Source organism: Myxocyprinus asiaticus, chromosome 15, assembly GCF_019703515.2.
Source record: "Myxocyprinus asiaticus isolate MX2 ecotype Aquarium Trade chromosome 15, UBuf_Myxa_2, whole genome shotgun sequence".
NCBI classification, from domain to species: Eukaryota; Metazoa; Chordata; class Actinopteri; order Cypriniformes; family Catostomidae; genus Myxocyprinus; species Myxocyprinus asiaticus.
In genome coordinates, this window is record NC_059358.1 from 21,356,929 (window position 1) to 21,372,129 (window position 15,201).

The 15,201-nt window shown below is 46.0% G+C and overlaps 1 protein-coding gene across 1 annotated transcript in view; it reads right to left on the reverse strand.

The window, feature by feature from the left end:
- Positions 1–15,201, reverse strand: part of LOC127452993 (integrin alpha-8-like) — a 142,106-nt gene that overhangs the window by 74,731 nt on the left and 52,174 nt on the right. Inside the window, exons 7-8 of the mRNA XM_051718944.1 lie at positions 9,671–9,796; positions 9,149–9,193 (exon numbers count right to left, since the gene is read on the reverse strand). Of these exons, the coding sequence (XP_051574904.1) occupies positions 9,149–9,193; positions 9,671–9,796 (171 nt within the window). The remainder of the gene's footprint in view (positions 1–9,148; positions 9,194–9,670; positions 9,797–15,201) is intronic.

A 15,201-nucleotide genomic window follows, 5' to 3' on the forward strand; every position in this document is an offset into this window, starting at 1 on the left:
TTAAGAAATTACAACTGAAATACATTACTAATGTATAATAAAATACTAATATTTATCATTATTATTTTTAGTGTTATTATTATTTATAACAATTATTTTAATTATTATTATTATTGTTTTATCATTATTATTTATAGTAAATAATAATAATATTTAACTTGATTGGGTTCCCAAAAAATATCTGTGATTGAAAAGTGGACTGACATCCTATTACAACTGAAGTGATCTGAATCCATTTAGTCCAGATACAAGTTGAAAAAATGTGTAAAGAGAACTGGCTTCTTTTCTACTGAACTGAACTGGAATTAATGTTAATTTTGCTGCTGCATTATCCAGTAGACAATTTTTAAAAAGTTTTTCTCAATAGACAAGTTTTTTATGTAATAATTGTAATAATCGGATCGGTATCGGCCAATATTGAGAAAAAGGTATCGTTGCATCCCTAGTATGAGCCACTTCCATCTGTTTCAGCAATACAAAAGTACTAATTTATAATACTTTATATTGCAGGCTGGCAATACTCGTGATCATATTATTATCATTCATTATAATAATCAGAAACACATTAGTTTGGAGTGCATATAAATTTACCGTATGTCACATTTTGCCATTGTTTTATCACATGCTATTGCACAGGAAGAATGAATGAGAGATCAAGCACTGAAACACTCAGCTCCATCTGTCACGGCTACCACAAACTTTACATAACCAGGTGAGAGGAGGACAAAGAGAGCAGAAAGCCACTGGGAAAATGTTGCTTAAATTTTCTTTGCACCAAAACCCTATTTTGTTTCATCTTGGCAAAATAATAAATGCATTATTTTCTCCGTTCTTGCCAGAGTGCATTCCCTCTTTCTTAGCGGTGTATAATAAATAGACTCGCAGATCTCACATTCAGCATGGCTTATGAAATATCACCTTTGGAAATAAATAAATAAAGACATCATCAGAGGTGATGTAGTTACTGTACATATGAATGGAGGTTTACATGGAGACATTAAAATACTGCATTGTCACACTCTTGGTAAAGTAAAAAGCAGATTTTATTATCGTCTCTTCAATACAAAACACAGCAACAAGTGAATGATCTACATACTCTTACTATAAATGCTGATGTTAGAAAATTATTCGACATTAGGAAATGATTCTGCTGTCCATTCTGTGGTTCTGTGATAGTTTATAAGCCCATATCACACAATTCTGGTCTTATTATCCTTCTTGACATTTACATTGCGGTGAATGATAACGTAACTTTGTCACACTTCCCAGAAATACAACTGCTTGCTTACTTCAGCATTGAAAAATAAGGTGGATGCTTGAGAGCATGTAACTGAACCTGTCCTCAGCAAGATGTCATGATGTTAAATTGCCAAACTTGTTTTAAAATGCAACAAATTCATAAATATAAATATAAATATAAAATGAAAGGTAAGGTAAGGTAAGGTAAAAAAAAATTTAACTGAGAAAAAAAAAAAAGGACAAAATACCTTCAGTGTACAACACATGGATAAAATAGAAAAATATTCAATTTTGTCAGCTCCGTTAGAATTTTCAGAATAGTGTGAAAACGGGGGAAAAATTTATAGAATGCATTTTATCACTTAGCTTCTTTATCAGAATCAGAATTAGAATCAGAATCAGCTTTATTGCCAAGTATGCTTACACATTCAAGGGATTTGTCTTGGTGACAGGAGCTTCCAGTGTACAACAATACAAAAACAGCAGCAAGACATATATAATAATAAAAAATAAAAAATAGTTATACACATACGTACATACACACACAGACACACACATACATACATACACACATACACATATGTAGTGCAATCTAATACAAATCTGTTATCTGTTATGTACAGTGCAAATACAAATCTGTTATGTACAGTGCAAATGTTTTTTTGTTTTTGTTTCTTTTTTCAGAGGAATGAAATGGCAGATGAGGTTGGATGTGTTGGATAAATATATAAAAAAGACTAAACTGTGTATTGCACATAGTTATTGCTCAATGGGGCAATTTAACTGTTCATGAGATGGATAGCCTGAGGGAAAAACTGTTCCTGTGCCTGATGGTTCTGGTGCTCAGAACTCTGAAGGGTCGGCCAGAAGGCAACAGTTCAAAAAGGTAATGGGCAGGGTGAGTGGGGTCCAGAGTGATTTTTCCAGCCTTTTTCCTCACTCTGGAAGTGTATATTTCTTGAAGGGGGGGGGCAGGGGGCAGGGGGCAACCAATAATCCTCTCAGCAGTCTGAATTGTCCTTTGCAGTCTTCTGATGTCTGATTTCGTAGCTGAACCAAACCAGACAGTTATTGAAGTGCAGAGGTCAGACTCAATGACCGCTGAGTAGAACTATATCAGCAGTGCCTGTGGCAGGTTGAACTTCCTCAGCTGGCAAATGAAGTAGAACCTCTGCTGGGCCTTTTTCACCATGGAGTCAATGTGTGTCTCCCACTTCAGGTCCTGTGAGATGGTAGTGCCCAGGAACCTGAATGACTCCACTGCTGCCACAGTGCTGTTTAGAATGGTGAGGGGTTCAGTGTTGGGGTGTTCCTCCTAAAGTCTACAATCATCACCGTTTTGAGCGTGTTCAGCTCAAGGTTGTTTTGACTGAACCAGACAGCCAGCTGTTCAATCTCCTTTCTGTATGCAGACTCATTGTCATCTCAGATGAGGCCGATGACAGTGGTGTCATCTGCAAACTTCAGGAGCTTGACAGAGGGGTCCTTGGTGATGCAGTCATTGGTGTAGAGGGAGAAGAGTAGTGGGGAGAGCACACATCCCTGGGGGGCACCAGTGCTGATTGTACAGGTGCTGGAAGTGAGTTTCCCCTGTCTCACAAGCTGCTGCCTGTCCATCAGGAAGCTGGTAATCCACTGATAGACGTGGGAACAGAGAGTTGGTGTAATTTATTCTGGAGTATAGCTGGGATGATGGTGTTGAAAGCCGAACTGAAGTCCACAAAAAGGATCCTTGCATATGTCCCTGGTCTGTCCAGATGTTGCAGGATATGATGCAATCCCATATTGACTGCATCATCCACAGACCTGTTTGCTCGATAAGCAAATTGAAGGGGATCTAGAAAGGGTTCAGTGATGTTATTCAGGTGGGCCAACACCAGTCTCTCAAATTATTTCATGACCACAGACATCAGGGCGACAGGTCTGTAGTCATTAAGTCCTGTGATTTTTGGTTTCTTTGGGACAGGAATAATGATTGAGCATTTGAAGCAACATGAGACTTCACATTGCTCCAGTGATCTATTGAAGATCTGTGTGAAGATGGGGGCCAGCTGGTTAGCACAGGATCAAAGTCACGCTGGTGAGACGCCATCTGGGCCTGAAGCTTTCCTCGTCTTTTGTTTCCGAAAGATGCGGCTCACATCATTTTCACAGATCTTAAGTGCAGGTTGAGTAGCAGCAGGGGGAGGAGGGGGGTTGCAGGAGGTGTTGGTGTTTGTGTGAAGTGAAGGTCAGAGTGGGTGTGGGGTGTGAGATTGGGCCTTTCAAATCTGCAGTAGAACACATTCAGGTTGTCAGCCAATTGTTGGTCCACCACAGGGTTGGGGGTAGGAGTCCTGTAATTTGTGAGTTGTTTCATGCCACTCCACACTGATGCAGGGTCGTTAGCTGAAAACTTGTTTTTCAGCTTCTCAGAGTATCTTCTTTTAGCCACTCTGATTTCCTTGTTCAGTGTGTTCCTGGCTTGATTGTACAAGACTTTATCCCCACCCCTGTAAGCATCCTCTTTGGCCTGACGAAGCTGCCTGAGCTCTGCTGTAAACCACGGTTTGTCATTGTTGAACTTTAAATAAGTCCTAGCAGGAATGCACATATCCTCACAGAAACTGATATATGATGCAACAGTATCTGTGAGCTCATCCAGGTCTGTGGCTGCAGCCTCAAAAACACTCCAATCCATGCAATCGAAGCAGGTTTGTAGTTCCCGCTCTGCTTCATTGGTCCATCTCTTTACAGTCCTTACTACTGGCTTGGTTGATTTTAATTTCTACCTGTAGGTTGGAAGAAGATGAACCAGACAGTGATCAGAGAGTCCCAAACTGCTCTAGGGACAGAGCGATATGCATCCTTTATTGTTATGTAGCAATGATCCATTATGTTCCTGTCTCTGGTGGGGCATGTAATGTGCTGTTTGTATTTGGGCAGTTCACGTGTGAGATTTGCTTTGTTAAAATCCCCAAGAATAATAATAACTGAGTCCGGGTATTGTTGTTCCATGTCTGTGATTTGATCAGCCAGCTGTTGCAGCGCCGCATTCAAACACGCGTTTGGCGCGATATACACACTCACCAGAATAAACGAGGAAAACTCCTCGAAAGGCTTACAGTTAATAAAGAGCGCTCCCAAATTAGGACAGCACATCCTCTTTAACACTGTTACATCTGTACACCAATTTTCATTGATGTAAAAGCATGTTCCACTGCCTCTCGTTTTCCCCATTAGCTCCGCGATGCGATCCGCTCTGAACAGCTGGAAGCCCGGCAGATGTAACGTGCTGTCCGCAATGGCTTCACTCAGCCAGGTTTCTGTGAAGCACAAGGCAGCAGAGGTTGAAAAGTCCTTGTTTGTGCAGGTGAGGAGATGTAGTTCATCAGTTTTATTAGGAAGAGAGCAGATTTTCGCAAGATGAATGCTCAGCAGCGTTGTTCGAAAGCCCCGCTGACAGAGTTTGACTAGCGCACCAGCTCGACTTCCGCGCCTGGGTCTCCTGAACAACAAAGCCGCACCTCCAACTAAAGTGTCTAGCAAAACATCTGAATATTCAAAAACCGGGAAAAGACTGTCTGGTATAAGCTGTCGAATGTTCAGCAGTTCATCTCTGGTAAAACTGACTGGAAAAAGATTACTAAACACAGGACAAACAAACAAAAACAATAAAACAATAGGAGCGCTCCACACCGAGGCAGCCATCCGTGGCGCCATCATGATGTATCGTATTATTGAATATGATTATTAGATAATTTAAGACTTCACACTCTTGTTAGAAGGATGAACTTAAAATAGCATGCTTTATAGTGTGTCTGATGGAGCTGATACAAATTACAGTAAGATTTAAGTTATGAAGCAAATAAATGTCAATTTTCTGAAAAAGTGTTTTATAAAAACCTGTTCCCTGTCTTTCACTCACTTGACGTTGTGTCAATGTAGTAACACTAGGGGTTCGCTCTTGAGTGCCCCAATCACCTTTGCTATATATATAACCAATGAAAATTGGCGAGTGGAATTTGCATACGGGTATAAAAGGAGATGGCGTGCACCACTCATTCAGACTTGTTCTTCGGAGCCGAGCGCATGTGTGTTCATCCCGTCACTTTACCTTCTGCTGCTGGAATTTATGGCGCATATCAGCGGTCACCCTCGCACGATCGAGTGCTGTGCTTCCCCTTGGCACTTCGGCGGCTGATTCAACAGGTGTTAAAAGAGTATATTTCAAAAGTGTATATTTTCTCTAAAAGAGCTCGCACAAACGATTGGTGTCTTTTTAAAGATGTCCTTTCGCCTTTGTGCTACTGGGTGTGGCCATTATCTCTCCCCACTGGATTGCAACGAAATCTGTCTGGAGTGCTTGGGTCGCCAGCACGCCGAGGCAGCTTTCGTGGAGGGGTCACGTTCTCACTGCGAGAACATGCCCATGAGAACATTGCGGTCACGACTCTCTTCCTTCTTCATGAAGCAGAGAGCCACCGCGGCTGTTTCCTGACCCGGTTCGTCCTGGGTTGAGACTCAGGCGGCTGCATCGGCGAGCACCGCAGGTGATCTGGATGTGGATATGGGAGCATTCCCGCCGGCTCAGTCCCCGCGGACCTCCTATCCCCCAGCATGCTCATTCTGCCTAGTAGAGTTGCTTGCCTGGGCAGCCGCGAATATTGGGCTTGAGTGGAATCCTCCGCCCTGCCCTAAGAATTCGCTGCTGGATGATTGGTTTCTTGGCTTGCCCATCTTGAGACTCGGGTCTGTAGCCAGTGCTACTTCCCTGAAGTGCACGAGGAGCTCATGAAGTCGTGGAAGGCACCTTTCTCTGCCCGTACACGCTTCGCCGGCTCATCCACCCTAACTACCCTCGATGGCAGTCCCTTCCAAGTCATTTAAGTTTTCTTCGTCACTCGTGGTGAAAGCTTACAACACCGCGGGTCAGGCTGCCTCCGCCCTGCATGCCATGGCCATCCTGCAGGTCCACCAAGCCAATGTGCTCAAAGATCTTCACGATGGTAGGACCGACCCAGGGCTTAAGCAGGAACTGCGTACCCCGACCGACCTCGCTCTATGGGTGACGAAAGTCACGGCGCACACCCTGGGCCAGACAATGTCCACCTTGGTGGTCCAAGAGCGGCACCTGTGGTTCAACCTTGTGGAGATGCGTGATGCCGAGAAGGTTCACTTTCTCGATGCACCCCTCTCCAAAGGGGGGGCTCTTTGGTGACACTGTCGAGGACTTCGCCCATCAGTTCTCGATGGTGAAGAAGCAGACAGAGGCCATCAAAAATATCCTGCCATGGCGTGACTCAGCAGCACATAGGCCTCTGAAGTCCCACACCCCGTCTGCCTCTCGCCAGAGCCATCCTCCTGCGGTGTCGACCCTGGCTCCCCCACCATCGGAGCGTTTCCCCCAGTGAGCCTCGTTGCACAGATGTTGTGCAAAGTCAGGGAGGATGGGCAACAAGTCCTGCTGGTTGCGCCGTACTGGCCCAACCAGACTTGGTTTTCAGACCTGATGCTCCTGGAGGTAGCCCCTCTCTAGAGCATTCCCCTGAGGCAGGACATTCTCACTCAGGGGCAGGGCATGCTCCGGCACCCACGGCCAGACCTCTGGAATCTCCACATCTTGCTCCTGGATGGGACGCGGAGTACCTAGCAGGCCTTCAACCAGTGGTGGTAGACACAATCACTCAGGCCAGAGCCCCTTCATGAGGCGGCTGTACGCTCTGAAGTGGCGTCTCTTCGCGAATTGGTGTTCTTCCCGTAGGGAAGATCCATGGAGATGTGCAGTCGGGTCTGTGTTGTCCTTCCTACAGGAGGGGCTGGATAGACGGTTGTCTTCCTTTACCTGAAGGTGTACATGGCTGCTATAGCAGCATATCATGATACACTGGATGGGAGACCCTCTCAGCAGCACTACCTGATCACCATGTTCCTCAAAGGTGTGAGGAGATTGAATCCCCCTAGACCGCACCTGATTCCCTCTTGGGATATCTCTGTGGTCCTACCTGCCTTACAGAGAGCCCCCTTTGAGCCCCTGAAGCAGGCTGAGCTCAACACTTTGTCACTGAAGACAGCCCTCCTGGTGGCCCTCACTTCTATCAAGAGGGTTGGGGACCTGCAGGCACTCTCTGTCACCAGCAAATGCCTGGAGTTTGGGCTGGCACACTCTCACGTGATCTTGAGACCCCGGCCCGGTTACGTGCTTAAAGTTCCCACCACTCCCTTCTGGGATCAGGTGGTGAACCTGCAAGAGCTCCCTTCAGAGGAGGAAGACCCGGCCTTGTCATTGCTGTGTCTAGTTCACACCCTGCGCATCTTTCTTGACCGCACGCAGAGCTTTAGATGCTCAGAGCAGCTCATTGTCTGCTTTGGAGGGCAGCATAAGGGGAAAGCTGTCTCCAAACAGAGGTTGTCCCATTGGATTGTGGATGCCATTTCTCTGGCTTACCAATCACAAGAACTGCCGTGCCCTTTGGGAGTCCGGGCGCACTCCACCAGAGGTGTTGTATCCTCCTGGGCACTGGCGAGGGGTGCCTCTCTAGCAGACATATGCAGAGCAGCAGGTTGGGCTACACCCAATACCTTTGCGAGGTTCTACAAACTGCGCATAGAACCGGTTTTGACCCGAGTGTTACAGGGTAACAACAGGTAGGTCGGGCAGCTGGGCAGCCGGTCGGGTGTATCGCTTGCATTGTACCTTTCCCCTTTTAAGGTGATAATGTGCGCTATCTTGTCCTCAACACTTCCCCACAACTGGTGAACACCGGACACCTCTTTAATTCTTTAAGCACTATTCGATGGCGAACTCGGCAGAGGAGTAACGCCACCAGGCCCAGTACTCGTGGTATGCCCCTTTTCAGGTGAGCCTGTGTACTTGGGCTCAGTGCTCCATACGTGGTGATTCCCCCCTCGGTAATCCCGTATTATTGACAGCCTCTGGTGAACCCTGTGTTTCCCCTCGTCAGAGCTCTGCTCTGCCTTGGCTACTGTTGCTGTGTACCCTCTCCGTAGATAGGGTCCTCCCCAGTGGCATCATTCCATATGTGAACATCCCCGTTGGTAAATCCATGTGACATATTCACCACATGTTAACCTCCCTCTGGTAGGATGTGGTCTCTATAGTGATCTCCCTCCTGGAGAGGGAAGAGCACTTCCCTAGCATTATTCTAGCAGGTGCTCGGCGGGAAATTGTTTGTTACAAAAATCAGGAAAGGCCACCGCCTGTAGCCTCCTTGGGTAAGTGCCTCCTCCCACCCTTATCGGGACCAGGGAGACACCTTACCTAACTCGCTGGAAGGTCACGACGTGGTCGAGCGCTCGCTGCGAGGCACACAGCAGCCTGCCCGTGTCCGCTCCTCCGTACCTCGCAACACAGTTCAGCGCCTGCTGCGTTTCGTATAGGAACCCCTAGTGTCACTACATCGACACAATGTCGAGTGAGTGACAGACAGGGAACATCTTGGTTACTGATGTAACCTCTGTTCCCTGATGGCGGGAACGAGACGTTGTGTCCCTCCTGCCGCAGCGCTGAACCGACCACTGACATGGCCGGGACTCTCTCTCAGCTCCTCAGCACAACTCTGAATGAGTGGTGCACGCCATCTCCTTTTATACCCATATGTCCGGGGCGGAGAGTGGCATGCAAATTCCACTCGTCAATTTTCATTGGCATTTTTTGAATAAAGCAAAGGTGATTAAGGCTCTCAAGAGTGAACCCCTAGTGTCACTACATTGATACAACGTCTCGTTCCCTCCATCAGGGAACAGAGGTTACATCAGTAACCAAGATGGTTTGTTAGCTGAGACCTTTGTCTACAAATATATCCATTTCAAATTAATTTAGTGTTAAAAAATAAAAAAACTAAGATTTAAAACATGTTTTGTCCCTTATTTCAAGAATCAGTGGTATGTAAAAAGTTAAAAGTCTTACCTTGTTCTGAGTCTCCTGTGAACTCTCCAACCGCTACAGAGTACCCTACCAGACAAAGAAAGTGTAAGAAAATTTAAGAAAAGCAGCGAATCTCTTTAGACTATACAGTAAGATAAAACTTAAAGCAGCTAACAAAAGTGGGTCAATTTAAAAATTATGTTTACTCAAGTTGGCTTTATCTCTAGTCATATTATAATTGATTGCACTATTATCGTGACAGTCCAGCTGTGATGAAGATTACTTACACGAAGAAAAATGTCCTGAAAAAGGTTAGAGTGTGTATTTAAGGCATATTTCTGTGTGTGTCTGTGTGTTTTGGGGTCCACTATTCCAGATGGAAATGTTACCACTTGGCAAAAACTCAGTACAAAACAAATTCTTGTGCATGTTCATGTGACCGTGTGTTTATTAAATTGGATAAGGGCTGGTTTCCCTGACCCAAAAACAGAGCCCTAAGCAAATCACTGGTGTCCCATAAAGTATCTTTGCCTTTTAAAGGCAAATACACAGGGCCTCTCTTACCTAGATAACTGTCATCATATGCATCTGAGGCAGCCACCGTCTGTTTCTCTCCTTGAACTTTGCGCAGGATGGCTTTCAGGGAATAACCATTCAATATCTCTGCAACTCCTGCAGTGATCACTTGACCTAAACACACACACAAACATGTCACATGTCAAGCACTGCTACAATATTTCCAAATATAAGAAAAGTACCCCTAAAAGGAAAACATTGATTTTCGTGGTTTACATTTATGGGAATATTAATGAATGGAAATGTGCACAGTGGGACACGTCAGACGATTTTATTAGTTTAATGATTTTGTGTTCATGATTTGTGTGCAATTCAAAGATATTACATCATTGTGGCAGATGAGTAAAGCACTGAATGGACATAACAAAAAGTAGCTTTAATAAGTCAATATATTGTTTGATTTATTTCCACATCATTGAAAATAAAACTATCATTGGCCTACAGTCCACAACAACACATTTCACAATCAAGTTTGTCAATCTGTCTAAGGCAGACTAGGGGCCATTTACACAGAATGCGTTCTGGTTCTGTGCTATATTGTAATTGTTGGTCCATGTACTGTACACATGCAGATGGATGTCTTTGACCAAATCCCTTATTGCTAAATTTACATACAGCTCAGGGGGCATGATTAAATGTGTTAATTTTTAGAGTATTACTTTTACAGTATGTAATTAAATGTGCTAAATTAACTCAATAAATTGACAACCCCAGTTTTGGTCTGAGGAGGGTACAGACTTCATTCTAAAGAACTTTCACAGGAAACATTAGCAGAACCACAAGAAAATGATCATTCAAAGTGGGCATAGACCCTCCCGAGCTGTGTAAGAAGCTATATGTATGTTTTTACAACATTAAGATTTATTATATAGGCTACTGCACTCAATTACAAAGCAATAACACAAGCTCTGTGGAAAATTAATACAGTTGTAAGTTCTCCTCACAGATTGAGATGAGACATGGTGCAACAGAGAGCAAGAGGGAGTGAGAGAGATAGTTTCTGTTGTTCAAGTTCAATTCACACATTAATTTATTTTAGTACCAGGGCTGCAGCTTGACCTAGACCCCAACCATTAATCTCTTTTAATGTGTGTGTTCAGCAGTGTGTAACTATGCCTATGTGTACTTAGTCCTCTGTTAACCTGCATTTGTTCTGAATTTTGTGGACACTCACACGACATGTGGTTAACACCACTTTTCCTCCTCGCAGATATCTGTTGTCTTTCCTCAAAACAAAGTGATGAGGGGTAGAGGTTAAAATGGTCAAGATGGACTGAGTGTGGGAAAGGAGGAGAGAAGAGAAAGCGAGAGGCAGGTCGTAATTTTTAGTGTACCTGATAGTTGCTTGTTCAATTTAGTTATTTAAAATGAGCTAATGCAACACAATTCTTAAAAAAAATCTGTCACAACTTAATTCTTAAAAATTATGTTATAACATAATTCATTACTAAATTAAAAGGCAAAAACTGCAAAAAAAAAAAAAAAAACTGTAAAAAAAACTAAAAAAAAATAAAATAATAAAATGTATATTATATAGTGATATAAAGTAGTAATACTTTTAATACTGTGTTAAAGTAGACTGACTACACACTGAGTTAATCTCTGATTATTTTGTTCAAGGGAGGTGATGTATCATCTGTCTAAATAACTGTTCCTTTTCGATTTCGGTCACTTACATTGCGTCGCTGACACTTATGGGAAAAACTCATTTTCTCCGATTTCTGAACTCCTATTGGATCACGCCAATTCAGATGCAACTGAATTGAGCCAAAGGTGTTCGCACCCGCTCAGCCAATGACATTGAGCGGGCGGCGCTTAGCTCTCTGTATAAGTGGCCGGCGTAACACCATCAGTCTGAATTGATCTCCTTCACTCCTGGATTTCACTGTTGAATCGCATTTACCTGAAGTGGACTGCACTTCCCTTCCTGAAGACAACCGCTCCTCTTCCGTGCTGTACGTGATCTAAAAGAGTTAAAAATTTCCACACTTGTACTGACTGGACCATCTTTTCAAGATGCCATTGCATAAGTGCAGATGTGGGAAACCTGTTCCCACATCTGATGTCCACAAGAGCTGTGTGTTCTGTCTGGGCTGTGCCCACGCAGAAGCAGCGCTGGTCGAGGCTGAATGCCCACACTGCGAGGCAATGTGCCTCAAAACACTCCGCGCTCGGATAGAGCTGTTTAAGTGCAATGACCCGACCGCACTCGCTCCGTTGCCTCCCCCGTCCCTTGAGGACCTGGGAAATGACCATGCTCAAGGCGAGGATATGGAGCAAACAGAGTGAGGCTGTACCACTGGCTCAGGTCCCGTATGCACCCACACCCCCACACTCTTCTTCCCCCATACTGTTCACTGAAAGTTTTCACCCGCCTGACAGTGCTTCCGCCCTCGTGCAGTTCGGCAGCGGTGAACATGGAGAAGAAGAGGAGAATGACGACGCTGTATCTCTCACGGTATCTCTCACGGCTTCAGACACTGTCTGAACAGACACAATGTCCATGTCAATGGAGGATGCTGCTTCTCCCCCTCTAAGAGGTGAAGACCGTTCTTCGACAGCTGATGCGGAGCTTGTCCGTATTCTCACTAAGGCTATAGATGAGCTGGAGCTCGAATGGTCACCTCCACTAGATCCAACTCGTTCTCAGCTGGACGAGTGGTTTTTGCCAGGCCGCCAAACTAAGACCGCCACGCATAGACCTGGCCCATTTTTTCCCGAGGTCCACACTGAACTCTCCAAATCATGGAGTTCACCATACTCAGCGAGGCTGCACATCTCCAATACAGAAGCCTTTACATCCGTCGATTGCGGAGACCAAATGGGATATGGCTCCCCGTTGAACAGGCGGTAGCAGCCCACTTATGTCCCTCGATTCAAACTGGCCTAAGATCCTGCACACTGCTCCCGTCTAAGCCATGCCGGCTTACTTCGACAATAGCGGGACGCGCCTATAATACAGCTTGGCAAGCTGGTGCCGCAGCTTGCAGTGCTCCAGGTCTACCAGGCAAATATAAAAATAAAAAAATGGATGAATCCGGTCCCGACCCGACCATGTTTAAAGAACTTTGCGATTTGGTGCTAAGAGTAACAAAGGTCACCACCGGAGTGATTTGGCGCTCCATGGGAAATCTGGTCATCCTAGACCTTCACCTTTGGTTGACGCTGACCGACATGCATGATGGGGAAATGTCGGCCCTCCTTGACGCACCAGCATCCCCCACTGGTCTCTTCGGAAATGCAGTGGAAGCCCTATCGGAGCGCTTCCAGACTATAAAGCATTTCATGCCTAAACAAGGCAGTACCGCCACTCAGCCCAGCTGCTCATGCTCCACTTCAGCGCAGTGCCCCTGAAACGGCAGCACTCAGCTCCCCAGGCCCCTTAGGGTCCATCTGAGCCGGCCGTTCACCAAAAAAAGCCTTGGCTGAAGTGCCACTATCCACAGCCACCGCACCAAGGGTCCCGCCCATCGGGAAACCTTCCTCTGATCAGCCACAGTGTCCCTGACTGCTTTAGCAGCATGAAGAGGAGTCCGCGTTGTTCACTGCGGGGAACCCCCGCCCCCATGCGGACTCGCACAGAATCCCTGTTCTCTCCTCCCGCCGTTCCTGTTCGGGAGATTGTTCAGAATTGTTTATCTGTGCCAATAAAGTGTATAAAAAATGTGCACTCTGCCCACCTTGCCAGCAGTGCGAAAATAAAAAAATACACAAACACTCATGAAAAGAGCTATGTTCCTCTTCACGCACCCACACACATCCCACAAACTGTCAGCCCCGCCCCTGGGCTGGGCACCGTGTTAAGCTCTTCAGTGATCTCGCTATACCCGCTGTCCGAGTGAAAAAAATCGTGGGAATCCCTTCCCGGCATATCAAATTGGGTGTTAACAACTCTAAAGCATGGTTACACACTTCAGTTTGCGAGACGGCCGCCGCGCTTCAATGGCGTGATGCCGTCCACAATGTAATCCCAAAACACTCACATTCTGCATGCAGAATTGACAGCCTGCTAGCAGTACAGACAATAGAACCTGTCGAGCTCAGCGTGCATCAAAAAGGCCTTTACAGCCATTATTTTCTTGTCCCAAAGAAAGATGGCGGGTCGCGTCCAATTCTGGACTTAAGGCTTCTGAATCGCACCCTGTCAAAGTGCCTGTTCAAAATGCTGACACAAAAGCAGATCATAGCACACATCCGTCAGAACGACTGGTTTGTCTCAATAGATCTGAAAGATGCCTATTTTCATATCCCGATCGTTCCTCATCACAGACTCTTCTTGAGGTTCGCATTCGAGGAGACGGCATATTAATTCACAGTCCTGCCGTTCGGCCTTTCCCTCGCTCCGCAAACATTCCCGAAATGAGTGGATGCAGCTTTAGCCTCTCTGAAAGCGGAGGGGCTGCGCATACAGGAAATATCCTTCCTGGGGTTGCGTTTGAACTCTGTAACAATGCGCGCTTCACTCTCGGCCGAGACAACACGCTCGATATGCAACACGGCTGCGAGTTTCAAATTGGGCAGGGCTCTGCCTCTGAAATGCTTTCAGAAACTCCTCGGGCTTATGGCAGCCACAGCAGCGGTCACCCCCCTTGGTCTATTACACATGAGACCTCTGCAAAGCTGGCTCAACTGCCAAGTTCCTCAACGGGCATGGCGCTATGGGCACCATCGCATTGTATTCACCAACCACTGTCTATCTGTTATAGCACCATGGACAGCTCCGGGGGTTTACCGGCCTGGGGTAGGTCAGGTTTCCAGATGCAAAGTAGTTACTACAGATGCATCCAACATCCATTATGCAAAGGCCGCCCGGCATTCGGGGAATGGATGAATGTGAAACGGACCTGGCACATCAACCACTTGGAGATATTGGCGGTAATTTTAGCCCAAAAAGCATTCGAGTCACAGGTGACGGGGCATCAAATTCTGATTTGCACCGACAACAAGTCGGTAGTGACATACATCAATCACCAGGGCGGTGTGCGATCTCCTGCAATAATGACACTCACGCGGCTGCTCCTCAAATGGAGCGGTGAGCATCTCCTGTCATTATGGGCAACCCATGTGCCCGAAGCCCTGAATTTCGGAGCGGACATGCTCTCTCGACAGGGAATGATGCCAGGGGAGTGGAAAATTCACCCCCTGACGGTCACAGAGAACTGGAACAGGTTTGGGAGGGTGACAATAGATCTATTCGCCTCCCAGGAGACCTCTCATCATTCCATGTGGTATTCCATGACAGGACAGGCCCCATTGGGGGTGGATGCGTTAGCTCACAAATGGCCAGTGGGTCGAAAGTATGCATTCCCCCCTCTGCGCCTCATTCCTCCACTTCTCTCCAAAACCAGGGAGGAAATGGAAACAGTAATACTGACCGTGCCAAGGTGGCTGATCAACCATGGTTTACAGAAATAGTGGAGCTCCTTTATGCGCATCCGTTGGAAATTCCACTGAGATGGGACCTTCTTTCTCTGGCTCGTGGCTCGATTTGGCACCCGCGGCCGGAGTTATGGAATTTA